Below are 25146 nucleotides of genomic sequence, written 5' to 3'. Positions count from 1 at the left end.
CCTCCCGAGGCCACGCCCCCTCCCGAGGCCACGCCCCCTCCGTGCCGGCAGTTCCCGCGCGGAGGCGCCGCGCACGTGGTGCCGCGGGGCAGCGGCCGTCGGCCCCGCGAACGGACGGGTTGTGCCCGGCGGAACGGGTGTCTCCTACCTCCCCGAGGTGTGTTTGTGGTACGGGAGGGTGCCCGCCCAGATCTGCAAACCGAGCAGCCGTTACTGCCAGGTGACGTTGAGAAGGGTGGGTGACAGAAGCCGTACAAGGTTTATGGAGGAGGGTAAGATAAGTTTTGTTAGGCTAATTGCCAGTAAGAAGGAACAAACGAGCTTCGGGATGTAAGCCTTAGTTGGGACCTTATGCTCGTCTGTTTCTTCCAACTATATTTGCAGTTTACTTGAAAGATTTACTTGGCCCCACAAGCATCATGTATTGAGCAGGTGTTTTATCAGCGCACTTCTCGTAAACCTAAATCAGAGCCATTCATGTATTTAAACCATCACGCCATTGTAATGATCAGCCATTGCCACCCTGCAGTCAAAATCAAGGGAAGGCAAAGGGTGTTACAGAGTAAAATGGCAGGAACATGCAATCCACTTAGGTCCAAGCTGCAAATCGAGTATTTTATAAAGTGATCGTCTGTGTCCTGGGCAGTTCTTTTCCTAATTTTGGTGCCACAAAGTTCTAGCTATATGCTTATTTTTAGAAACAAATCAGTTGTTTTAGTCATCAAGTTATGTGGAAGCCCTTGTCGAATCTGTCTAGATTCACTTTACGGTAAACAAAAGCTAAAGCCTGCTAACTCCTGATACTTTTGTGCCCAGACTGTGATAATAGAAAAGCTTATGTCCAGAATAAGTCAACTCTATGAGGAGATTTAATTTCCACATCATCATAATCTGATTAGGCAGTCATTCTTGTGCTGAGGAAAAATGAAGAAAGTCAGAAAACTAAAAAAATACAGTTCATCAAAATATCTTCATGTATTTCCCAGGAAAGGTTCATAATGAAAGGAAAAAGACAGTAGTACAGATTGGCTTCGCCAGAGATGCTGTTTCCAATTTACTGAGGTCTCAAAAAATAACACAAATTCCTGAAATTATGCTAGGATTTTCAATATAGGGTAAGAGCCCGGAGTGTACTTATCTTTGTGGAAAAGGAGTGCTAAATTTTGTGTACACAGACTAGCTGTTGATTAGATCTGCTGACATCAACCTGCTATGCAGAATACCAGAGATCGTTCAGAAAATGCTGCCAAATTTGCAGTCAATTAATAGCCCATAGAGTGCAATGTACCAAAATTAGCAGTCCTCCGGCCTGAATATACCAGAGCTTCTGTAAGTAACTTCTACCTTATCCTTTCTGCTTGCAAGATGACATGCTGCTGAAGGATTCAGGGTGTGTTCTGCTCTGAAACCCTCAGCATGGATTCCCAGGGCCCTTATTATTATTAGGCAGAATGCATCTAGATTGCAGTTCCTTCCCAGATGCTCTGAATCTATATTGTACTGGTGCAGCAGAGGCCCCAGCCCAGTTATTTTCATAGATTAACAGCTAAGTCCAATAAGTTATTTGGGGTAAAGCTGCTGAGGAAGTGCTGTGCTAACTCATTGTGTTAATGCTGGAAACGAGTGAATGAAAGAAAGGCAGAGACATTGATTTGGCACCCTGTGGCCAGTTATTCTGGAACTTCTAAATGGTTTACTGAGTATGAGTGTTTTGAGTAGGAAACAGCATGTTATTAATTCCATTATAAACATGCTTGCTGTTGGCAAAATTCCACCTTTTGTCTGGACTTAAATTCTATCTGGATTTAAAAGAGCTATTCCTCTCATAGGTCCAGTGTTTATCTTTTCATACCATATAAACTATCCATGTAAGTTCAATAATCACTTTTTAGGATATTTATCAAAAACTTTATTTTTTTAAAAAGGCTCTTAGAAGATAAATTCCTCAGTTTTCCCTAATGTTTATTTTATTTCCTCTACTCTGTACTTGTGAAAGAGATGTTCGATATACTTACAGTAAATTATATGAAAATCTGAGGGAGGGAGGGTTTCTCACGATGTTTTCCACATATGACTGCAAAAAAGTAAAAGCTAGACGCCATAAATGTGCACCAATGAATCTAAGTAATTCCACCAAAACAAGTAATACCAACTTATCCAGCATCATTCAGAATCTTTGCCCCAGAGCAATGAGCTACAGGGTTCCGTGGCCTGCAGGTGTACGGAGATCACAGCTGTGGGCTCACGGTAGAGGGAGCAGAAAGGCAATTAGAGGTTGTAAAAATCAGTAATGTATAGCAGCAAATCTGGATTGATATTAGAGGTTCAACAAACATCAATAATACTATGGCAGTGAATAGACTTAAAGATTACGAACTTACCAATACTGTAGCAGTGAATATGCTTGTGGTAGGTTATAGTTATCAAGACTACACTTGCAGTAGGTTATGCTTCTCGGTACCGTGCTTATGACATGCTACGTACATATATATACATATTCATATACATATTCACCAGAACCAAATGCAGCAGACTGGCCCCAGAAGCGGGGGGCAAGGTCATACTGACCTCAAAGGGTCTCATTTAAAAAACAGTCTCAGAGGAGACTGACCGCCCCCAGAAGTGGGCCCAGAAACGGGACCACAGTAGCGTTCACAGTCTCACTTCGAAGCTGAACCACGTCACATTGCGTAGAGCATCAAAGAGGTGGGAGTCAGTGTGAGAGAGAGGAGTCAGCCCTCTGATGTTCAGCAAAGCTTCGGACTGTCTAGAGTAATAGAGGATGTGCGGCACGGTCAGTTCCTCGGAGAGAACAAAGGACAGGCTCCACTTGGGGTGGAAATCAGGCCCTTTTTATTTCATTGAGACATGAGAGGGTGCAGCACACCACCACTTCTGATGACTAACAGATCTTGTTACTTTCCATCTTACTCCTGAGACAGCCAGTAGATGATGATATTTCTTATTTTCTTTCATTTTCTTAAGCAAAAATTGTATTTTCCCAAACTGATCCGTCCTTTCTCAGGCAATAAGCTGTTGCTCAGTTTCTTGCTTTGCCCTTATCGATGGTATCTGCAGGATGTCTCCAGTTCTCAGGATGTCCCAGCTTCCCAGGCCCACCTCCCAAGCCGAAGGCTGGGTTCCCAGGCCTGGTTCCCAGCCTGGCAGACATTTCTCTCGTCAGTGTTCAGCAGCTGGTTTAAGTCACTATTTTCTCATGGTTGGGTTGCCTTCGTAACTGCTGCCATCACCAGGAAATGTCCTATTTTGTCTGCTGTCTTTTTTTTCTTGGCTGAGGAATTTAATATAAGATGAGTTTATTATTCAGCATTCCAGTAAAGCTAATTGGATTCTAAAATTTATTCTTGTTTTAAGCTATTAAAAGGTTACCACAATTACTTCGTCTGTCATTAAAAAGAGAAAAGCTAAAAGGCAATGTATGGTATTACAATTTTTAGAGTTAGTGTCCTTTGAAATTACTAGCTTTTGTCTGATTGATCTGAGGTTTGACCATTACTTCTCTGATTTAATCTTTTCATGCAGTTGTACATGTTCAGTTTTTGAACAGCCTCAGCCTGCAGTGAATTTAAAGGAGGGCTGGCCAGTCAATTATGTCTTTGACAAGAGAATACAGGGTGTACATCGCAACGTCTTCACTCCTACTCAGTATTACCTGGTCTGCTGAAGAAACCCATAGTGTAGATACGTGGTATTGAATTAAAAGGGTAATTATATGAGGAACGTGGTTGAAGTACCCAGCACAGATCATTGCAACCAATTAATTTTTTTTCAAGTCTTGCTGCAAATTGTTCTGTTGAAGAACTAGTTGTTGAGGTTACAGTAGGAAGGGTAGGTAACTCGTTCTGAGCCAGCTGACCGTGGCATCCTCATCTGCTTGAAAATACTGTAGCGCTGCACAGATTGCATTCCGTGATCTCACCTGCAACAGATTCTAGCAATTTTATTCTGAAAATTGCAGCAACAAAAAATTCTGTAGCAGCACCTATCATTTTTCTTACTGTTTGCCAGGGAAGAATCTTCTGTCTGTGCAGAGACAGCATCATCCATGTCTAAATGTAGGTAGAATAATAGTATCTCTACAGTGATATCTTACCAAGCAAGAATATAGGTTTCTAAACTTTTTTTTTGGGGGGGGGGAGAGGGTGAGAACGTCATCTTTCTAGTTACTGGATTCAGGTATCCCATAGGCCCTGGGTCAATAAAACATTCCAAAAAAAGCATATAATTTCAAATGTGTGTACCTCAATTGTAATTCCATGATCAAAACCTAAATGAGACTAAAGTCTTCCAGAAGCGTGACTATGGAATTATTTGTTGGAAGTACACTGTAAAGGTAGAAGTCAAGTTACGCTGTTCAAGGACTCCCACTGCAGGGAGTAGCACTGTGATCCTGACAGGATACATGCTTTTATTTGCACGATGCTGTAAGACAATAGGCCTGCTAGGTCCTTGAAGAAGTGTGCTACTGAGGGTACCTTGGAAGGCTCGTTTTAATAACGTTTCTGCTTTTAGATAAAGACTGCTAGAACATGCTGTGGAGAATGGGGAAATACAATTATCTGGCTTTCTGATACAGAAAAGGAGATGACTGCAGAGTATTAAAAGCAGTAATTTTGAATGGCATAAATCAAGGTATGTGTTTTTCTTTATAAAGTTAAGGCTCTAATGCTTAACCATGTACAGAGACAGAACGTGCTATAAAGTGAAATGCTTCATGCAGGAGCTGCTTGTGCCATTAGAAATAGACCCCACTACAGGAGGGTTTTCTTTGAGCCTTGTAACTATCAGCAAGTGCTAGCGATACATATGTATAGGAGCTCTTGGGAATTCTTTGTGAAATTTGTCAACTGAAATATCTATCAAACTAGAATTTAAGTTTGTCTTGTATGTATCTGCCAGAGTTATATAGCCCCTTTGATCCTCTATTCAAGGTCACACCACTAAAAGAAGTTGCAGTTCTATGGAAAAATACTGATCTTTAGGCAAAATAGAATATCATACTGACAGGAACTGAAATTATTACACAGTTATACCAAACCTTCCTACTGGAGCCCCAATAACAACAAAAAGGATTACTGTAGGCCTTCTGCAGTCACTGATCAAATGCTGCCTCAGAATTCAGCTCAAAACCTTCTTCTTTGTCATTATGCCGTGTTAGTTTATATCACAGTGGTTTCACAAACTAAAAACCTGTGTGCTTCTGAATTTAGTCACGTCATGCTTAGGCATCTTCCTTAGGACTGGGGTGAACTTGAGTCTCAAGCCTTCCTGTTTTCACTGTGCGAGAATATGGAACGTGGGAAGGCTTTGGTTATCCGTGCTTACGCTTGGTGATGCCATGAAAAAGACTGAACTAAAGAATCTCAAGAAGCTGGTTTAGATAAGCTTTGTAGTTAAGATTTTCCAAATACTTTTCTGTTTTCAGGCAGTACAAAACACTCAATAAACAGATTAGTCACATCTCATCCTTTTTTAAGGTCCTTAAAGCCAAAAAAAAAGAAATACCTTTCTTTGAATAGACAGCTGGTAACTGTAAGCACACAGGACAGTTAATCCATTGCTCTGAACGTACAAAGTGTTAGCTCAAGTATGAGAAAGAAAAGCTCCTGGTTTAGGCACTCTGCTTCTGCCTAATGATATCTGAAAATGATCTCCTTGTTGTTGTATTGAATATAAGATTTACCAACATTTTCTTCTTTCATTTTTGATCTCCAGCACTGTAAATGACCCAAACCTCAATGCTGTTCTTATATGTCACTTCTCTCAGTTTGTAGTAAGGCCTCCAACTCACCCACGTTTCAGTCCCCAGAGATAACAGCACTGTTTCCCACTGTTTCCCCATGGTGCATCCCAGCTTAAATATTGTATTTAAACATACAAAAAAAAAAAGTTGTCTTGAGCCTCAAATCACTCAGTTACACATGAAAGATGCCAGACAAATAAGATAGGAGTATTGATAATAAAAAACAGCCTTCCTCGGTTCTCTTCTCTTGCAAGTTGTGCGCTCTGGAGATGAGTTTATGGAGCACTGGGTTGAGTGCTGATGTGACCGCACACAAAGCACTGCATAAAACCCCGAGAAGCACAGCTTGATCTACTGAAAAGTGTAGGAAACACAACGCAAAAAAGGAAGTTTTTGTTACTTAATCAATCAAGGATTTATATAGCATGTGAAGCAGAAGAAGTTGGGTAGCTTTTAAGTGTATTGAGCTGGTACAACAGATGCTGATAACCTGAAACACTGAACAGGGACAGGCCTGACATGGACAAGCAAGTTCAGGAAGACTGGGAAACAGAGGGCACAACACAAAGGCACTGCAGGCTAAACAGGAAGAGCCCATCTGTCCCAAACAGAAGGAGTTTTGATTGCTGAAGAAGTAGGTAAAGAAGGAGCTTTGAAAGAATTTCATCACCCTGACTTGTGGCTTGACTTTGGTCTCTAAACACGTATCAAGATTCTAAAAAATGGAGCAAATCGTGAAGATCTCCAAATGGGGAGACTCTGCAACCTCTGTGGGCAACCTGTGCCAGGGCTCTATCACCTGCCTAGGATAGAAGTGTTGCTGGTGCTCAGAGGGAGCCTCCTGTGCTACGGTTTGTGCCCACTGCCTCTGGGCCTGGCCCTGGGCACTGCTGAGCAGAGCCTGGCTCCGTCCTCTGTGCACCCTGCGAGAGATCCCCCTGAGCCTCCTCTTCTCCAGGCCGAGCAGGCCCAGCTCAATCAGCATCTCCTCACAGGAGAGGTTCCCGTCCCTCCATCATCCTTGTGGCCCTTCACTGGACTCTGTCCAGTGTGTCCAGGTCTCTCTCATACTGGGGTCCCAGCACTGGATGCAGCACTCCAGGTGCAGCCTCACCAACACTGAGCTGAGGGGAAGGATCACTCCTCTGTCTGCTGGCTCTCCTTCAGCTCCATAACAAGTGTTCACAAACAGTATATTAGCTGAAGTTTCACTTTCCCTGAATCTGTAGAACTTGGAATTTTCTATTATTCCTCCTATTGCGGGCTTTTCTACCAGCCATAGTCGCAGTACTGCAAAATGACAGTGTGTCACTTCAGCTATTCTTCTTCATCTGACAGGCGTGCCAGCAAAATCCTTCCTTTTTGTGTGATGATATTTCAAGAATCTTTTCAACCAGGAATATCAAAGTAAGAATCTTGCTTTTACATTTCTAATGAAGAAGTACTATCTTGCTTTGTAAATTGATGTGGTTCAGTTGAATTTGTTTTCAAATATTTTTTATATATTATTAACTTAAATTAAAAAAGCAGCTGGAAGATGACTTTTTTTTTCTGAAAGCATAAATGCCTCTGTTTCCTTTTATGATAACAGAATGATGTCTTTAGGCACAGAATCAAGTCCATTAGACAGGCCATTAGCAGGTTCATAGTTGTCCTTGAGCTCCACATCAGGCCAAACTAGATTGAATTAATTTGATTCTTCTTTGTTCTGATTTTATTTTTGGTGTTAGGATAGTTTTGTTTTGTGCAAGTGCTTTATCATAGACATATTGTTAAGTTTATGGACAGCTTCATTTATTTATTGCTTTGGCTTTATTATTCCTTCAGCTTCCCCAGTAAAAATGCAAATGCATTTTCCACTCATTTGCACTGTAATTTTTATTTCAAATGAAATATTCCTTTGCACTGGTTTATACTACTAGTTCAAACAGATAAGCTGACGGCTGCTAGAGAGAGATGGACATGAAATGTTCATAAAGAAAGAGAAAGCTCAGAATTGATAAATTTGATAGAATGAAAAACTTAGGTGTCAAGGTGACATTATCTTATGATGAAAAAATTCACATAGCATAAACTGAGAGTCTTGGCTGCACTGCAGCAGGAACAATGGGACAGATAGAGAGCAGGTGGTATGTGCTGTGACACGTAGCATTACATGCTTCGGGGCTAGGCCTGGAGACATCTGAATTAAATTGATTAATACATACAAGATTATGGAAACCAAACACTAAGCCTTCGGTCAGAGGAGGTTTGCATCTCAGCTGGATGCATAGTGGGTAGAAGGCAGAGACAATAAAGATCACACCCATGATGAGCATCACACTATTCTCTTACCCACTTGTTACTTCTTGTCTCTTTCCTCTTTCCACTGCACTGATGATTTTTCAAGCCATGTTTGTCTAAGCAGATATTTGCTAGGGATCTAGTAAAAGCTTAGGCAGAGATAAGATACAGCTACTTTCTGAGTGCTTTTTTTGTGTGTACCTCTACATGCTGAATAATTTATCCTCTCTTTGCTCTGCATTCTACAGTGCACGTTTAAGTTGGTTGTGTTTGATGTAAACAAGTAGTGAAAACTAGTTCCACGTATCTCCTTTCAACAGCACTGGTATAGTAGGATTGAAAGGATGGGGGCCGATGTATTTCTTCTTCCTGACAGCCTTCAGTTTGGTTTTGGTTTTGTTTTTCATTTTTACTGACCTAATGAAAGCACTGAATGTGTTTCTGTCTGCTAAGCGTGTAATGAAAGAAAAGAAGACAAGCAAAGAGACAGTACAGTAAGTACTGGAAAGATATCATCAGCCATCAGGGATAAACTACTGAACAGTACAAGATCAGATAGATTTATTTGGTGTAGTATTAATTTGTCTGGTTATTCCTGTCTTAGAATCAGCTCTGTTCTCTTACACATTGCTAAGGAATTAAATTTGTCCCATGATACATATTTTTCAGGGCTGTCTCTAGTTTTTCTCTTCTCTGAACCTCATGCAGCAGTGCTGGTGTTTCAGAAGGCATCCTGCAAGGACATCGTCCTATCAGCATCCATTGGGCCATGAAAGCATTGGGCAAAAATGGGATGCTCTGGGGTTGCCTTCTGTAAACAAACTCCTAGTTCATGTGGCTGCGAGGAAGACATAAAATTGAAGTGCATCTTAGTCTTTTACAAAAAAAAAAGTAGATCTCAGGCATTTGAAATACAGTTCAGGTTCTTGAGATCCTCATGACTGTAAAACAAACCAATTTGGCAGCTTGAATTTTAAGAGTGAAATTCTTATGGCAATTCCCAGTGCTCTTCTAATCACAATATGCATTGTGGGCAGAAGTAGCAGTAAACATTTCCAAGACTTGCAATGGAAAAATAGGGCTTTTGATATGTGTAACTATGTTAGAAACCAAGTAGAGCTACATTAGCAAGACTGTAAGCTGTACTGAACATGAGGATCCTTGCCTACAAGGATCAAATAATGAAGCTAGAATCAAATTCATGTGCCTTGTAGCAACTGAAAATCAAAGAGATTCCTTGTTAGATATTGCCATGACAATGGTGAGGGAAGATGCAAACAATTTTACTAAAGAGAGAAGGTTTTTATTTTAAGATACAGGAAAAACAAGTATAATAATTAAGATCACCCGTATGACGGACCAAGGGAAACCAGCTGATGTGATTTTTTTGGACTTCAGCAAGGCTTTTGACACGGTTTCCCATAGGATCCTACTGGACAAAATGTCCACCATACAGCTAAATAAAAACATCATACGATGGGTGAGCAATTGGCTAACGGGCAGGGCCCAAAGGGTTATGGTAAATGGGGCTGCGTCAGGCTGGCGGGCGGTCACCAGTGGTGTCCCTCAAGGCTTCATTTTAGGGCCGGTACTTTTCAATATTTTTATAAACGATCTGGATGTAGGAATAGAAGGTATTTTGAGCAAGTTTGCTGATGACACCAAACTTGGAGGAGTTGTGGACTCGAATGAGGGTGGAAAGGCCTTGCAGAGGGATCTGGATAGGTTGGAGAGCTGGGCGATCACCAACCGCATGAAGTTCAATAAGAGCAAGTGCCGGGTCCTGCACCTGGGACGGGGAAACCCTGGCTGCACGTACAGACTGGGCGATGAGACGCTGGAGAGCAGCCCCGCAGAGAGGGATGTGGGGGTTGTGGTAGACAGCAAGTTGAATATGAGCCAGCAGTGTGCCCTGGCGGCCAGGAGGGCCAACCGTGTCCTGGGGTGCATCAAGCACGGCATCGCTAGTAGGTCAAGGGAGGTGATTGTCCCGCTCTACTCTGCGCTGGTGCGGCCTCACCTCGAGCACTGTGTGCAGTTCTGGGCACCACAGTATAAAAAGGACATGAAACTGTTGGAGAGTGTACAGAGGAGGGCTACGAAGATGGTGAAAGGCCTGGAGGGGAAGACGTACGAGGAACGGCTGAGGTCACTGGGCCTGTTCAGCCTGGAGAAGAGGAGGCTGAGGGGAGACCTCATCACAGTCTACAACTTCCTCGTAAGGGGGTGTCGAGAGGCAGGAGACCTTTTCTCCATTAACACCAGTGACAGGACCCGCGGGAACGGCGTTAAGCTGAGGCAGGGGAAATTTAGGCTCGACATCAGGAGGGGGTTCTTCACAGAGAGTGTGGTTGCACACTGGAACAGGCTCCCCAGGGAAGTAGTCACTGCACCGAGCCTGTCTGAACTTAAGAAGAGATTGGACTGTGCACTCAGTCACATGGTCTGAACTTTTGGGCAGACCTGTGCGGTATCAAGAGTTGGACTTGATGATCCTTAAGGGTCCCTTCCAACTCAGGATATTCTATGATTCTATGAATCCCTATGAAAGGGACAGTGCATCTTTGGCCTGGGAGCTTCATGCACTGTCTTCACCAGCGTTTCATTGTCACTCATGCTGCTGTTCCACACCAGCAGTTCATGACTAAGAACAGAGAATGGCAATTAAAATTAAAAGCACCTAGTTTTCATTTTGCTTCTGGCAGGGGTAGCCTGGTCAGGGGCAAAGTACAGCACTGGGAGGAAGCGTGAGCCAGAAGTTTCGGGTGGATGCAGATGAGGTCATTTTGGTTTGGGCCATTCTGAGTGATGCCTGTAGTGAGTTCAGCGTCTGTAGCTGTCCTGCTGGGAGTAGAAATTACGAGCAAGAGCTGGGAAAATGTAAGAGGTAACATGACTTTAATTTTTCTGTCACCAGATGTGGCCAGCCCAGACTTTGCTTTCCCTCCCACACCTCTCAGAAAAGGTAAGTTTTTATAAACTAAATACATTTACCAACTTCAAGGAGTTGTTGAGGTCACTAAGCTAAGCTATTACTACACATCTGCTTTGCTTCCTGAAGTGCACACAGCCAAAATCTCACTTCTAGGCGTGTCTTCATAACCTTTGTGCTGAGGTGGAGAGGGAGGATGAGTGCTGAACCCATCTGCCTTCTGCTGTGGGGCATCCCTTCAGAGCTTCACTGGCATTTCTTGGTCTGAAGCTTTCCTCTTTTTAAGCGTATCCTTGCAGCTGTTACCAGCCCACAGCTGTGCTCCTACTCATCCATGGACTGCCTTGTTGCTAAAGCCCTCTTGTGTGTAGTCCAGAAACTGCATCTCCACAGCTAGATTGTCAGCTAGCTGTCAACTGCATTATGATGTCTGCAACCACACTGGCTCCTTTAAGACCTTCTGCAGCCATGAGGTATTCCTGCTTTGCCTAATGATATTATCTATGTGAAACAAGGTAATTGCATTTCTTAGAAAATAAATGATAACAGCTCCATTTGTCATAAAACACGCCCTTGTGTTTAAAACACCTGCGTAATGGAGTGAATCGCCTAACTTTTTAACTGCTCCAGTAATACAAACTTAGTCTGCACACCAGTAAAGTATCTCTTACTACAAACTGGTAAGATTTTGTGACAAATATCTGCTTTGTCTGCATGTTGTTAGTGCTTTATAGCAGTGGAAAATATGCCAGCAGCGAGAGACTGCAGTAATAACTTAACTGGCAGAGTATCACCACAGGAAGCAAATAATATTCTGCTCTTTCACAGGAGCCAGACAAAAGGAAAACAAATCTCCAAAGCATTTTGTCAGATATTCACCCACAGACACTCCAAGGGGAGATATGAATGGCTCGCTATATTTTCCATTTCATTACCACTTAGACTGTAAATACAGGGAAAGATTACTACACTCTCTTAATAATTCTTAGCCTTTATAAATAGATGCAAATAACAAGAAACAGAAAGACATCTAAAAATACAGACTTTGCATTACATTCCAAGGTTTTTTTAAGAGCATTAATTTTTTTTAAATTAGAGCATATCTATGCGTGCTGCTGCACAGAGACCAGGAACCAGAGCTGCGGTCAGCCCGGCCACCACAGCACGTGGTACCCACAGGCTGCCCGAGGCCTCCAGGCAGCCCGGCCGGGCACCGCGGTGCCAGGTGAGAGCAGCCTGCCCTGGGCCATGCTGTGCCTGCCCCGGGCACTGAGACCCGAGATGCAGGTAATAGAAGCTGCTGTCAGCTGGTGCCTGATGCTGCAAGCTGCTTACATCTCTGTTCCTAGTTTCCCAAAGTGCTCTGGCGTAGTGTTCCTGCTCAACGCCTAACTCGGGCTTGTTTATTTTACCTGGCTCACTACACCTGGTGAAAACTGGGATTAAGCGAGGCCCCCTATCCCCAAATCAGTGCACAGATCCTGCTGTTGCTCCATCTAACCCCACTGCGGCAGCAGCAGTTCTGACATTCTCTGGCTACGAAGAGCTCTGCCCGCTTGCCCCTTTAGTTTTGTTAGTTGGTGGCGTTTTTTTGAAGTGTTGCATGGAACTCAGGATGAAGCGAGGCAGGGTAGCTCTGAACCAAGTAACTAATGGCAGTGGGGAGCGTGGGTTCAATTCTGCCTGAGTGCTGCAGATGCTTTATGGACTGACAAAACTTAGCTGCTGGCATCCCCTTTTGCCAGCTTGCCGGACTTCACCCCGGGCTTAGCGCTAGGTAATTAAAGAACCTCTGCGTGCTTTCGAGGGGCCAACGCCTCCACCCCAGCGCAGCCCGCAGCGGGAAGCCGCCTCGGCGTTTGCTGCGAGGAGCCGGACCGGGGCCGGGCAGGGCCTAGGGGCGGCCACGAACGGCCCCGGCATTTCCCCAGAGCCGCGGCGGCCTCGGGGCCCGCGGGGCGCGGCCTCGCGTCAGCTGCGCGCCGGAAGGGGCCGGCGGCTCCGCCATGGCGGCGGGCCCGGGGCCGCGGCAGGTACCGGGGGGCCGCGGGGCTGTGCCCGCCGGTAGCGCGGAGGGTCGGCGGCTGGGGGTCGTGTGTGAGAGCCGAGCCTGCCGCCTCTGGGTTTAAGACGTGGTTTTGTGTTCGCGTCTTCGGTTCGGCAGCGCTTCGCGAGCCCCCCGCAAAACGCCCGGTTTGGGGCGTGTGGGGAAATAAACGCCGCCTCTCTTCTTGTGTTCGCGGCGGGTAATTCACCCGTTCGTGCTCGAGCAGAGCTGTGGGTATGAGGCAACGAGGATGGCTTCGGTTGTTTGTTTTCTGGGGGAAAGTAAAGAGCACCAGAGATGACAGGCAGGATACCTTACCTGCTCTGATTGTCAAGTTATGCACTCAAGTCATTTCTATGAAGACTTGGCTTTGTCAAACTGCACATTTGCAATAACGTTTGCTTTTTCAGGGGGTTTGTTAGTTTTTAACGCTAGCTAATTAGCAGCTCTTCTCCTGAAAGTATGTGGTATCTGCCAGCAAGCTGCTAGTGATAGTTGGTAGAGTGGAGCATTGCAAAAGAGCACAGAAGTATTGCAACTTTGTAGTCCAGTGTAACCGTATTTTTATCTTCTAAAATATTGCTGGAACAACACTATATAACTAAAAGCTGTCTGTATTTGGTTTTAGGTTGAATATCCTGATTCACAACTTGGTGTCTTATTGGAGCACGGGGGAGTCATTGCATGACTGCAGCGTGCATGAGTTCTTCGCAGCACCCACGTCGTGAGGTTGTCTTGCTGAGCAGAACTGCTGCCTGACGCCCACTGACAGAGAAGTATTGGATCTCCTTGTGACAGCACTTCACAGGAAACCGTATGGTTACTGTAAATGTTCCTCTCACCAGCGTATCATGGGAGATGTGACAGAGGAGGAGATGGATAACCTCACATTCAAAAGTGACACTGTGCTTTCTGATGTTCACATACACTGTCCAAACAAAAGACATCTCATGGTACGGTTGAATGCAGTTGGACAACCAGGTAATGTGTATTTAGACTGATGGAACTGTATTTTAAGTATATTTGAATATCTTTGTAATGGCTGAATCCTCCTTTGAATGGTTGATAGTAATCATTACATATTTTGCTCCGGTTAGAAGCAGAATTGCTTCCTGCTCAGTATTTAGGAAGAGGGCTAACTGGATTGTCCTTGTGAAATTAAATACATAAATTAAAACTATTAATGTGGAATTTGTAGACAACCCATCTTAAAAAAAAACCACGAGTTACTTTCTGAGAAGAAGTAACCACATTAATCTTCATGCAGGCTTAATTTTATTTACCTGTAATCTCAAGACAGCACCTTGGGAATCATGTTAAAAAGTTAGGATGTTTCTTGCATGTAGACTAAAGCCAAGAAGCCATTGGTTTTAAATATTATCACTTAAAATAACAAGATAATTATTCATGATTTCTATAAAATCTTTAAGTGATGATTTACTATCTATTCCAGAGGAACCTAACAGCTTTGTTTTCTTTGTTTGTTTGTTTGTTTTTTGAAAAAAGCAATGACAAAGCTCAGTATAGCAATGGACTTACATTAGCAATGGCTCGTATAATTCGAAGAGTCAAGGCCTTAGTGGAAATGAATTGACAAATGAATGCCTCTGCCAGTTTGTGGGCTTCTGTAAGGTTGTCAGGGAAAATGACTTTGAAGCTGTTAGTAAAATGTTCTGCAGAAAAGTATCTCTCCTGCTGTGACAGAAGTGCTAATTGTTTTTTCAAACCTAGTTGTGACGTTAAAAATAAAGAAACTTGCAATTATTCTAGCACATGCTAATGTAAAAAAAAGTACAAGAGAAAAGAGGGTCAAAAGGCTTTACAAGGAAGTAGAAACTAATTATGACCTTGATCAGGTCAAAATCAGGTAATTAATGCTGTGATGTGTTGTCACAAGGCTTAGCATTCATTTGCTGTGATTCTTCTTGATGTCAAGATCCTTTTAACACGACAAAATGAGAGTCAGTGCTATGTACTCTGAAATAAAGGAATTTTCCAGATCAGAACTGGATTGTAGTGTAACAGCTTTAAGTTAACAAATGTGACAATAGAACTTCATACACTGTGGAGCTGTTGAAAGCAATAGTGGCAATTGGTTTCCCTTTGGTGAGAATAAACAGAATTGTAAGAAATTCTTAGAATCCTGCTGGTATTGACCTTTTTCACTGGTCATGTTCTTGCTTAAAAAACAAAAGTGTTAGCATGTCAGTATGTCCAGCCTAAGCTGATACGAGACAGATTGCCTATTTGTGCTGTCTCATTCTGCTTTAAGCTGATTTCAAGGTAGGAAGTTATGTGACTCCAAAAGACTTTTAAAATAGTAAAAGAAATTGTTTACTTTTTACTAGAACATGTTAGTTTCTTTTAAAACAGGAATTAAATCAACATAAAGACACAAATTGTAATTTATGATATTAATTCTTCTTTCAAATTGGTTTAAGCTTGTCTCAGCAGAAGTTGTTTTGAAGGATGTAAGAAACCATTCATTTTCCCAGTTGCTAAGAGAGGTGTTATTAAATCAGGTGAACGTGAACTTGACTGAGTAGATGTTGAGTCAACCAGTAGACTGTGGAAGTGCTTCATTTATTCCTACTGTGACAGAACTTAGTAGCAGAAATATTTCCTCCTAGCAAATAGAACTATATTTCAATATACCTGTATGATTTACAATCTTCTATATTTTTATAATATGTGAAATGCATATCAAAATGTCATGCATATGGAAATTGGCCTATAGATTCTGTTCTTACCTAGCGCTGATCTTTAAATTCTTTCCCCTCCTGCCCCATGTTCTTGCAGTATTCCTGTCGTATTTCAAACTCCTTTGGAACACAGACAATTGGGCATCTGAGAAATCTGGAAGAGAAGCTACAGCTGAAAGAGAACACCAGTACAGCAGTGGAGATGAACTGTGTGACAAGGACAGGAATAATCTAAAAAATGAAAGGGAATCGAATACTGAAGGACTAGAAGCTCTGCTGGATGATGATGGAGACTTGGAAGTGGTCAGAAGACCTCGAAGCACTTCTGATTTGGAGGCGGAGGATCTTTCGAGGGATAGGGTATATCCTGTAATTCTGATGAAAGGGAAAGAAGATACTTTTGAAAACGAAGAACAAGAATGCACTTGCACTGATGTTGTTAAAATAGGTAAATAGTAAGGTTATGTTCAAGGAGAAATGGGATAAGTATCTGTTTGGGCAAAACAGAAGAAAAGTAGCTCTTTCTTATAAATTAAACAAAAGTAGTTAAGTGAAAGGAGATAATAAACCAAACGTAATACTGTGATATTGTAAGTACTTTAAAAACAAAATGTTTTTCTCCAGAAGTGATTTGGGCAGTAGTATACCATGGGGGAATGGTTCTACTTGATTAGAGTGGGGTCTTCAGCATTATCTAGCATTATGTAAAATGAACAGTGTTTGGTTCTAGATGTAAAAGGGAAGCATGAACTGACTTTTCAAATTTGCTACTTACTATGGAGCTTGATTTGAACAATGTTTTAAAACAATTATTTCTGCTGCTCCTCCATTTTCACAGAGCATACTATGGCAACCCCCTTAGAAGATGTTGGAAAACAAGTAGGTATTGTACCTTGTATTATCTTGCTGTTCATGGATTGTGCTTCAGAATGTGCCCAGTGAAACTGCATCTCTTATCTGAAGGTCTGGCGTGCAGCTTTCCTTCTTGCTGACTACGTTCTGTTTAAACGGGACATGTTCAGGTGTTGCACAGTACTAGAGCTTGGAGGTGGCACTGGAATTACAAGCATTATAATGGGAACAGTTGCCAACAGAGTTTATTGCACAGGTAAGGCACTTGCTTTTAATGAAATATTTTCATGAAACTCCACAAAGCAGTATTTTCATCCTGGGATTTTCATCCTCATCTATTCTTTTTTTAATTAATAATTTGTTATCGATGTGTATAAAATTGTGTTTATTGAAAAGTAGCAATAACTTTCAGAACAGGATGAAAAAGCAGTAATATTTCTAGGTGCAAAAGCTTTAAAAAACAATATGTTGCTGTGAGTTCAGGATAGTTTGCCTGGATTAAAGTACAGCAACCTAACGTTGTTATTCAGGGATTACTCAGAGCTTAGTACTGAAAGACACAAGCAAGAAGGATGCTAGGGAAGCAGTTATCAGGGGTGAGAGTTGCTCTGAATTTTCCACAATCTCATCAGTTTGACAGAAATTTAGAGAGTTAGTCCGAGAGGTCAGTGACACACACAGCGCATGTAAAATAATCTTATTTTGAATATTGTCATCGCTTTTTTCAGATGTTGGTGACGATCTTCTGGCCATGTGTGAGCAAAATGTTGCATTAAACAAACATTTGATGGAGCCAGGAGGTAAGTGCTGTGCAGTCGATACTTGTACGATTGCCTAACTGTGAATTCCTTTGGGATTAAACAACATAAGTCATTGGCAAGGTGGTGTGTTTACAAGTAAAATTAAACTTTTGTCTTGGTTAAAAGTGACTCTTTTAGAAAGGTGGAAGAAATGTATATGTGGTCCATAATGGGACAGCTTCTTTTGGAAAAGAGCAAAATACTTGATCTTTCTTTGGTCGGCAGTTAAGACAGCTGTGGTTCCAGTCATTGTGTTAGTTTCACCGAGGTACTTGGAGGATCACAGATGTCTAGGTGCCAAGGGTCATGTAAACAGTGTGTAAATGACAGAGGTGGAACTCTGAGAAGTATTTTGCAGGTGAGACGTGTAAAAGAGAAAGTGGGGTGTTTCTGATCCTTAAGTTCATCTTATATTTCTTTTGTCAGGGGTAACTGGTTTTGTAAAGTAAATGATTTGATGTTCAACCTTACTTGTTTCATGTGTCCTCATAATACATCTTTATCACTTGTTGCAGCACTGGCTGAAAGGCCATTTGTGACTGTTGTGGTCTTTCTTCACCCACAGGAGGAGAAATTAAAGTAAAGGAACTTGACTGGCTGAAAGATGAATTCTGCACTGGTAGGTAGTTGTAATGGGTCCTTTGTGACGATTTTTTTCCTCTTAAATCCATGAAGAAAAGTTCGCTCCACTGTTTATGTAGACAGCCAGTCTTCCAGCACCCATGCCTCTGGTAAAATAGCTGAAAGTTCGCTATTGTGTTTGGGGGTGTCGTTGCCATGTGAATGAGTAAGAAAAGGATTACTGATAGGTTGAGGATAGATGAATAGTGGTTGTCCTTTGCTTAGTGAGATGAAATTCAGAAGTGCGAATACAGTGTGTCATTATGTGGTGATACCAAAATCCAAGTACAATGACGTGGATTTGTGTAATCCAGATTTTGATGTGATGGTATTGTGTTACTTACGGTGGCTTGCATACAGAACAACGAAAGGTGGGGAGGAGGACAGGTGATCTCTTGAAGGTGTGTAAATCTTTTTTCCAAATGTAGTAATGAATGTGTTATATTTTACATATTTGGAAAGGAAATATGGTTTGCTACTTTTAGTAAAATAAAAGGCAGCTAACGTGAGTAATTTTTAAAGTGCAATTAACAGTAGTAAAGCAGATCATTAAAGCTTTCTAGTAGTTACAAATATCGACCTTTTGTAAAAGAAATTTAAGGTCAACACAAAATTATAGCAGTTGGGTGTGTGAATCCTGCTTTGCTTTTTAGGTTATGGTATCACTTAACTGTAGTAGTTCAATGTAATGATTCGAAAAATAGAACAACTATTTATGGAAGTAAAACCATCCTTTACACTTTCAAAAGCCTCTCTAGGACCTTAGGAATTTTCATGAAATAATAACATTTAATACTGCCAGTTGAAAAGGTTGTGTGATTTTTTAGACCATCAGAGAGAACATCTAAATTTTAACCAAGTCTAAATTTTAGAAAGCATAACTAAGTAGGAATCTTAATCAAATTTTGCATGAAAATGCATTTGTTTTCTCGTTAAATCTGTGATCTTCCTACAGAGTAGTAATGGGTTGTAAATTCTTACGTCAAGGAAATCTTACTCGTGCCGGTCGATCCTGAAAGGACTGGACATATGGCACAGAAAGCAAAGGACTGCAGGGAACTTCAGGGAATAAATGGAGGCTGTGATTTCCCTGTAGTGGGATGCTCTGCTTACTGAGTAGCAGATGAGCAGAGGAGTTAAAATGTTTGTTTGTTTGTTTGTTTTTAAGTCTATCAAACACTTGAGCCAGTTAACCTTGTACACCAAAACCATCTTTGTTGTTACAGATCCTGAAGCTCTTTTTAGCTGGTCTGAAGAAGAGATTGCTGACTTGCATGACCACTGCACTGTGATAATGGCAGCTGATGGTATGAAAATGTAAACAGTAAACTTTTTACATCAAACACTTGAGCATTATGAGTAAATAACATAACCGTATCTATTTTGCTTTGGAAATCTAACAGATCAGATCCCTACCAAATTTGTCAAACCTCTGCCGTGTGTTCTTGTCTTTATTTTTTTTTTTTAAGGAATTGTATTTACAATCTGAATTAGCAATAGAAGAGACACTGAAAACATCCACTAACCTTTTCTTTCATTTTATGTGGTAATTTTTTTGTAACTAAATAAACTATTCAGAGAACATAATCACACACAAGTGATGAAATTGACTTTCAGATTAAAAAAAAAGTTAAGTGTTGTCGTGTTGTCGTCCTACCTTTGTCTTGCATCAGATAACCTCTATACAAATAAAGGTTGATGGCCCAAATCACGTGTTCTGTAACGTGGAAAAAAAGTCTCAAGCATTGCACTTACCCTTAGAGTGTGTCCCTTCGGACATCTTTCGTTTATTTTCCATTCTTGCTTAATGGAAAAAAAAAAGACAAGCTAGCTTATCTGTATAGAAAAACTTCGTTTAATATTTAAGTAAAGGAGGATTATTTTTAGTTATGATATTGAAAGATATTGGAAAACTGCCTTCCAAAGAGATGCGCTGATAGTGGTATTATTTACTGCCTTTTTTATTCTTATTATTAAATAAAGGAGGCCCTATACATTGTGATACCATGCCTTTTTTAGCTTTGCAGTAAGATATTTCCAGGATGAGGGAGAGTTTGTTAAAGTTTGTAAGTTGCCTGACGGAAGGGATTCCCACAGACACGAGAGAAATCTTTAAGAAGGTCTGACGTAAAGAGCAGCAGTGGATATTGATACCGGGTCAGTTGTTGCCATTAAAAATATAATACTTCGGGATTTAGCTAAAATAATGACTTATAAAAAGCTAAAATAATGACTTATTTGATTAGAATAATCTAATTAAGGTTTGTTGTTGTTTCATGCCTGAGATTTAAGTAAGTACTACTCTTAAATGTACATACTCTGTGCTCTTTTTCCTGTAGTGTTCTATGATGATGACCTGACAGATGCCTTGTTCAGAACGCTGTACAGAATCACACACAACTTGAAAAAATCTTGCACAGTTTTCCTAGCAATAGAAAAGAGGCAAGTATTACCAAGAAGCACTAAAATTTTACATGCTTACCTTTATTTGGAAGAAACCCCTGATTTACTTGAAGGTTGTTTTATGATTATCATTGAATTGGTTGATCAAAGGCTGCAGTATATGCCCAATAAACGCATTTGGTTTTATACTTATTTAATTTTTATCAGTTCAGAATTTTACTTCCAGAAGAGTTTGGCTTTTGTGATCTTACTTTTGCTTTTATCAGATAGATAACCTCTGTGCAAATAAAGGTAAATAGCTGGCTAGTCTGATCTGCAATACTTTACAAAGTGTGCCGTGTGTTTAGGAGTTTGTAGACTAAAGTGTCGAGTAGAATGAAGGAGCTTAGAATGAGGACATACATCTCCCAGCCTGCATCCCTCCGTAACGATTTCTCTTGTGTTTTCTTTGAAGGAATTGTTGTATGTTTTTGAGTACTCACATGTTGTAGTCCATTCATGAAGTAATGTATACATAGTCCACATGTAAAGATGTGTAAGCAGCAGCTATTCATATGATTTGTTGCAAAGCGTTTCTCCCAGAAGCGAAGCTAGTGATTTTGTTGAGGCAAAATGCGCTAAAATCAGTGGAGAGGTTCATCCAAGACCTGGCTTATTGATAGCATGTCTCATCTGCTTTTCGGGGGCAGCAGGGTTACTTCTTTGACTGTGAGAGTTAATTACACTGAGAAGACCCACATTTGCCATTAGCTGAGGAAAGTCACATAGCTCTTTAAGACACCAGTATAGGAGAAAGGTTTTAAATTAAATATTTTGTTGCCAGACTGAACTTCACTTTAAGACATATGGATATTACATGCGAAGCCTACAGCCACTTTAGAAATACTCTAAATGATTTGGAGAATCTCCAGGATGGAAAAATGAAATATCATGTGGAGCCCATTAAGTCTGATTTCTGCCAGTTTCTCAGTTATGAACGGATCGAGCAGTTGGTAAGTGGCATTCATTAAAATAAATGTAATGCGTTGGGCTAATAATCTCAAATTAGATTTTAGCTGTTTACTTAATATGAAGTAAGAACAGGAGAATAAATATTACCTTCTTATTTCCATTTAGCTGTTTATTATTTTAAAATAATTCTTGTCCATGCTTACATAATCTATACTAAATTGACATAATGTGCCCTTTTCTATTACAGAGCAATACAATGGCTTAGATTGTTTCTTAACCTCTGAGGAAATGAGTGCAATTTCCATTACTTTGTAAAATATAAATGTTGCTATTGACTAGAAAATGGACCAATATCTCTTTTCATTTATTTGCTTGTAAAAGAGCTTTCATTTTATAGTTTTCATAATTCCTTTCTCAGCTCAGGGTTAAGGTAATAATATTCTAATACCTATGAAGAAGTCGATTAGTAGTAAACTTCTGGTATTCAGAAATGTATCAGATATATTATTTCTGGTTGTCTAATTACATTCCAAGCATTCGTGGTTCTCTCTCTCTCGCTATATTTCTTTTTTCCCCAGTTGTATTCTCTTATGAATATTGTGCAGGCTAGCTAGTAGCTTGCTAGCTTCTATAGTGATACAAATTAACTGACCTTTTGGGAGAACTTGCAAGTCTTACAGTGGATTGCAGATCTATTACCATGTAGGCAATGTGCTATTGCTATGTCTACTACAGTATGTGTGCATAGTAAGATTCTGGGGACCACAGTTGTTTTGTGAGATTGATTTATTTTTCTTGTTAGTGCTGACACCTTCAGGTACCAAGTTTTGCACGTATGATTTATAACAACTTTTACAAGTGTAAAAATATAATACGGGTTATATCTAAATGTGTAAACTCGTTCCCTGCATGCTTTTTGTGGAAGGTTGCTACTGGTCTTTGAAATAGATGCATTTTTTAAAACAGACAAGTGGTTTTTTTATTGTGAAGTACACTGCCACAATTCGAGATGTCGTGGTGATGAGTATATGATAGTCTGATTAGTAATCTTTATATAACCGGCAAAGCTTATACTGATTTGTTCTACAAAAATGAAGTGGTCTGTTTTTCATCTTTGTTGTACAATGGATTGAGAAGTGTGTGTGTGTATAAAACATGCATTTGTGGGACCTTGGTTCCTCAGTAAATCAAGTATTTTTTCAGTTGTATCTTTATTGGCATTATTGGAAGCATTTGTCAACACAGGCTAAGAAAAAGAGCAAGATTCTCAGTCAAAATGCTGCAAAAAAATATGTAGACCAATGAAATAATTTTAAGAAACTACTTGAATTACACTACTTGTTATAAAAATAGAAAATAAAAAAATCCGTGCTGCAGGAATAAAGAACTTGATTCTGTTGCTCTGTCTCAAGGACAATTTAGTGGTCATTCTAAGAGACTAGAGAGTTGGATTGACTATAAAGTACAGTGTGTGTCTTAAAAGTTGTGTTAAAGTGTGCATGTTTAACATTATCAAATAACAGTCTGCTGGTCTGAGAAAATAACTATAAATATTTTTCCCCTCCTATAGGAATTGTGGAAGATTATTGCTGATCAGCTAACGTGACAGGGACATGAGAAAACAGAAGATATTTATCGAAGGACAATGACTTTTTTTTGGATGTTTATTAAAAAAAAATCCTGGTGGAACTGAGTTCTCAGAAAGTGATTCCACGCAGATTTGCCTTACCTCAATAAGTTTTTGTTCTGGCACTTAGGACATGGTTTCTTTGCTTCTGGTATGAAGCTGGTTAATGTTGAGCTGAGTACATGCTGGATGAGAAGCTGGCTGTGACACAGTACTGTGCTGTGTGCTCTCCAGGACTGATGGCTTAGGTTTTAGATTCTGACAAAGAGGTATTTAACCTTTTTCTGTGTGGCTGATTTGCAGATGTCATGCATATTCCCTTTGGGTTTTCTGAACTTGGACACTGTTTTCAGTCTTACCCCGAGTTCCACATTATGTGTATTTATGGACAGTTGTGAAACAGTCCTCTGTCATGAACTTTTCTTTAAACAGTCTGTTTATGCAACATAGTTCTTTGGTTTTGGTTTGTATAAATCATTCTAGTTAGGGCAACTGTCTCAACTGAAAGGAGACAAGATACATTTAGTCTGAGCCTCTAAAAATGTTCCGCATAGGTCTCGGAGCCATATCGTCCTGCTGGCATTTTAAGCTATTCTGTGCTCGCCAGCTTGAGGATAGGAAGGTGCCATGTGACGTGACCTCCCCCTCTTTAAAAGCTGGAATTCTGAATGTATACATGTGAGGCAGGGGAGAAGGAGGTGACCCACGTCTTGCCCGTGAGGAGCTTTCAGTGCCTTAGCTTTTGGATTAAAGTACAACATACTTATCAAATCTCTCCTGTGTTATTAATGAAACCAAAGTTCACAGTATTTGTACTTACTATAAATGTTACATGTACTATCATGTTTATATCACTTGCCGTATGTACACTGTCACTTAAGTTCTTGTGCCTACTGGATTCTTTTTGTGCCTACTGGATTCTTTAGCATTACGAGAATGTTATGATAAAGCTGTCCCAGCCTGTGACTCGTGGGAGTGTGCATACATTCCATCAGAAGCATCTGGTTGTCTTCTTGGAAGTCTGTTCTACATTTGGTTTAGTTTGGTTGTTTTAGGTCAATTATTTCATAACCTTAATGCTCATTTACATGAAGACATTTTTTCTATTTTTCATGTTGTTTAATGAGGTGAAAGGTCATTAGATGAAGATGGCCTTTTCCTTTGAGTATAGCCAATCAAAGTAAAAAATGCGCTATGTTGGCATATACCTGCCTAGATTATTGTAGAAAACTCTCAGAACCCTCATTTAAAGCTGAATGATAAAACAAGCAAAGAAAACCCTATATTTTAATCCAAAGATTCCGAAACCAGAGTTCTTGGTTTTGGTGTGTAGTGGTTTGGGCAACATGCCACCTCTACTGTCCTGAATGACCGTCTTAACAGCTGGAACCTAAGCCATAGACTAAATGAACTCTGTGGACATTTTATGGACGTTTCACAGGGGTGGTTCGTAGACTAAGGGAATGATCTGTGGGTATAAGTTGAAGGATAGTGATCAATGAGCACATACTGGATAAGGTGGGACCTGAGCATAATGTAAGTGGTGTGGAATAACGGGTGGATATTGTACTGGTTTTGTCTGGGATAGAGTTAATTTTCTTCATAGTAGCTTGTGCTATGTTTTGGATTTGTGATGAAAACAGTACTGACAACACGCTGATGTTTTAGAGTTGCTGTGCAGTGGTTACACAGCATCAGGGTCGTCTCTGTTTCTCATGCTGCCCTGCGGGTGAGTAGGAAGGGAAGGGGATGCAGCCAGGACTGCTGACCGCAGCTAACCAAAGCCATGTTCCATACCGCGTGGTGTTGTGCTCAGTAATAAAAGCTAGGGGGAAGAAGGAGGTGGGAGGGACGTTTGGAGGTACGGTGTTTGTCTTCCCAAGTTGCCGTTACACGTGGTGAATCCCAGCTGTCCTGGAAATGGCTGAACACCCGTGGGAAGTGGTGAATGATTCCTTGTTTTGCTTTGCTTGCGCACGTAGCTTTTGCTTTACCTATTAAATTGTATTTATGTCAAACCATGGATTTTTTCATGTTAACGTTTCCAATTCTGTCCCCCATCCACCTGGGGCAGTGAGAGAGCAGCTGTGTGGTGCTGAGCTGCCTACTGGGGTTAAACCGGAGAAGTTTGTTTTGCAATGTTATTAACTGTGACAAATTAACT

At 40.9% G+C, this 25146-nt stretch overlaps 1 protein-coding gene across 7 annotated transcripts; it reads left to right on the top strand.

Annotated features, from left to right (window-relative positions):
- The first annotated feature begins 70 nt into the window (after positions 1-70).
- METTL22 (methyltransferase 22, Kin17 lysine) lies at positions 71-23948 on the top strand. Of its 7 annotated transcripts, XM_083800094.1 has the most exons (14): positions 71-220; positions 4534-4653; positions 7103-7171; positions 10965-11012; positions 13655-14007; positions 15826-16176; positions 16567-16607; positions 16692-16836; positions 17309-17380; positions 17946-17999; positions 19228-19308; positions 20341-20443; positions 21228-21396; positions 22926-23948. In XM_083800094.1, the coding sequence occupies exons 5-14, from the start codon at positions 13878-13880 to the stop codon at positions 22959-22961; spliced, it is 1182 nt and encodes a 393-aa protein (XP_083656220.1). In that variant the 5' UTR covers positions 71-220; positions 4534-4653; positions 7103-7171; positions 10965-11012; positions 13655-13877; the 3' UTR covers positions 22962-23948. The 7 variants fall into 7 exon arrangements, 6 of the variants coding, with proteins under 6 accessions (XP_083656220.1, XP_083656222.1, XP_083656221.1 ...); XM_083800096.1 differs by lacking the exons at positions 4534-4653; positions 7103-7171 and having other exon boundaries at positions 113-157; XM_083800095.1 differs by lacking the exons at positions 71-220; positions 4534-4653 and having other exon boundaries at positions 7095-7171.
- Positions 23949-25146: the final 1198 nt, after the last annotated feature.

This window comes from Anser anser (assembly GCF_964211835.1).
Source record: "Anser anser genome assembly, chromosome: 15".
Taxonomy (NCBI): domain Eukaryota; kingdom Metazoa; phylum Chordata; class Aves; order Anseriformes; family Anatidae; genus Anser; species Anser anser.
This window is presented reverse-complemented; position numbering and strand designations above follow the sequence as displayed.

Bases quoted from the DNA above. Each gene is read 5' to 3' on its own strand.
- METTL22 (XM_083800094.1), top strand. From the start codon at position 13,878: ATGGGAGATGTGACAGAGGAGGAGATGGATAACCTCACATTCAAAAGT. The intron at 17,381-17,945 runs GTAAGTGCTGTG...CTTCACCCACAG, and splicing joins ACATTTGATGGAGCCAGGAG to GAGGAGAAATTAAAGTAAAG. The intron at 18,000-19,227 runs GTAGGTAGTTGT...TTGTTGTTACAG, and splicing joins GAAAGATGAATTCTGCACTG to ATCCTGAAGCTCTTTTTAGC.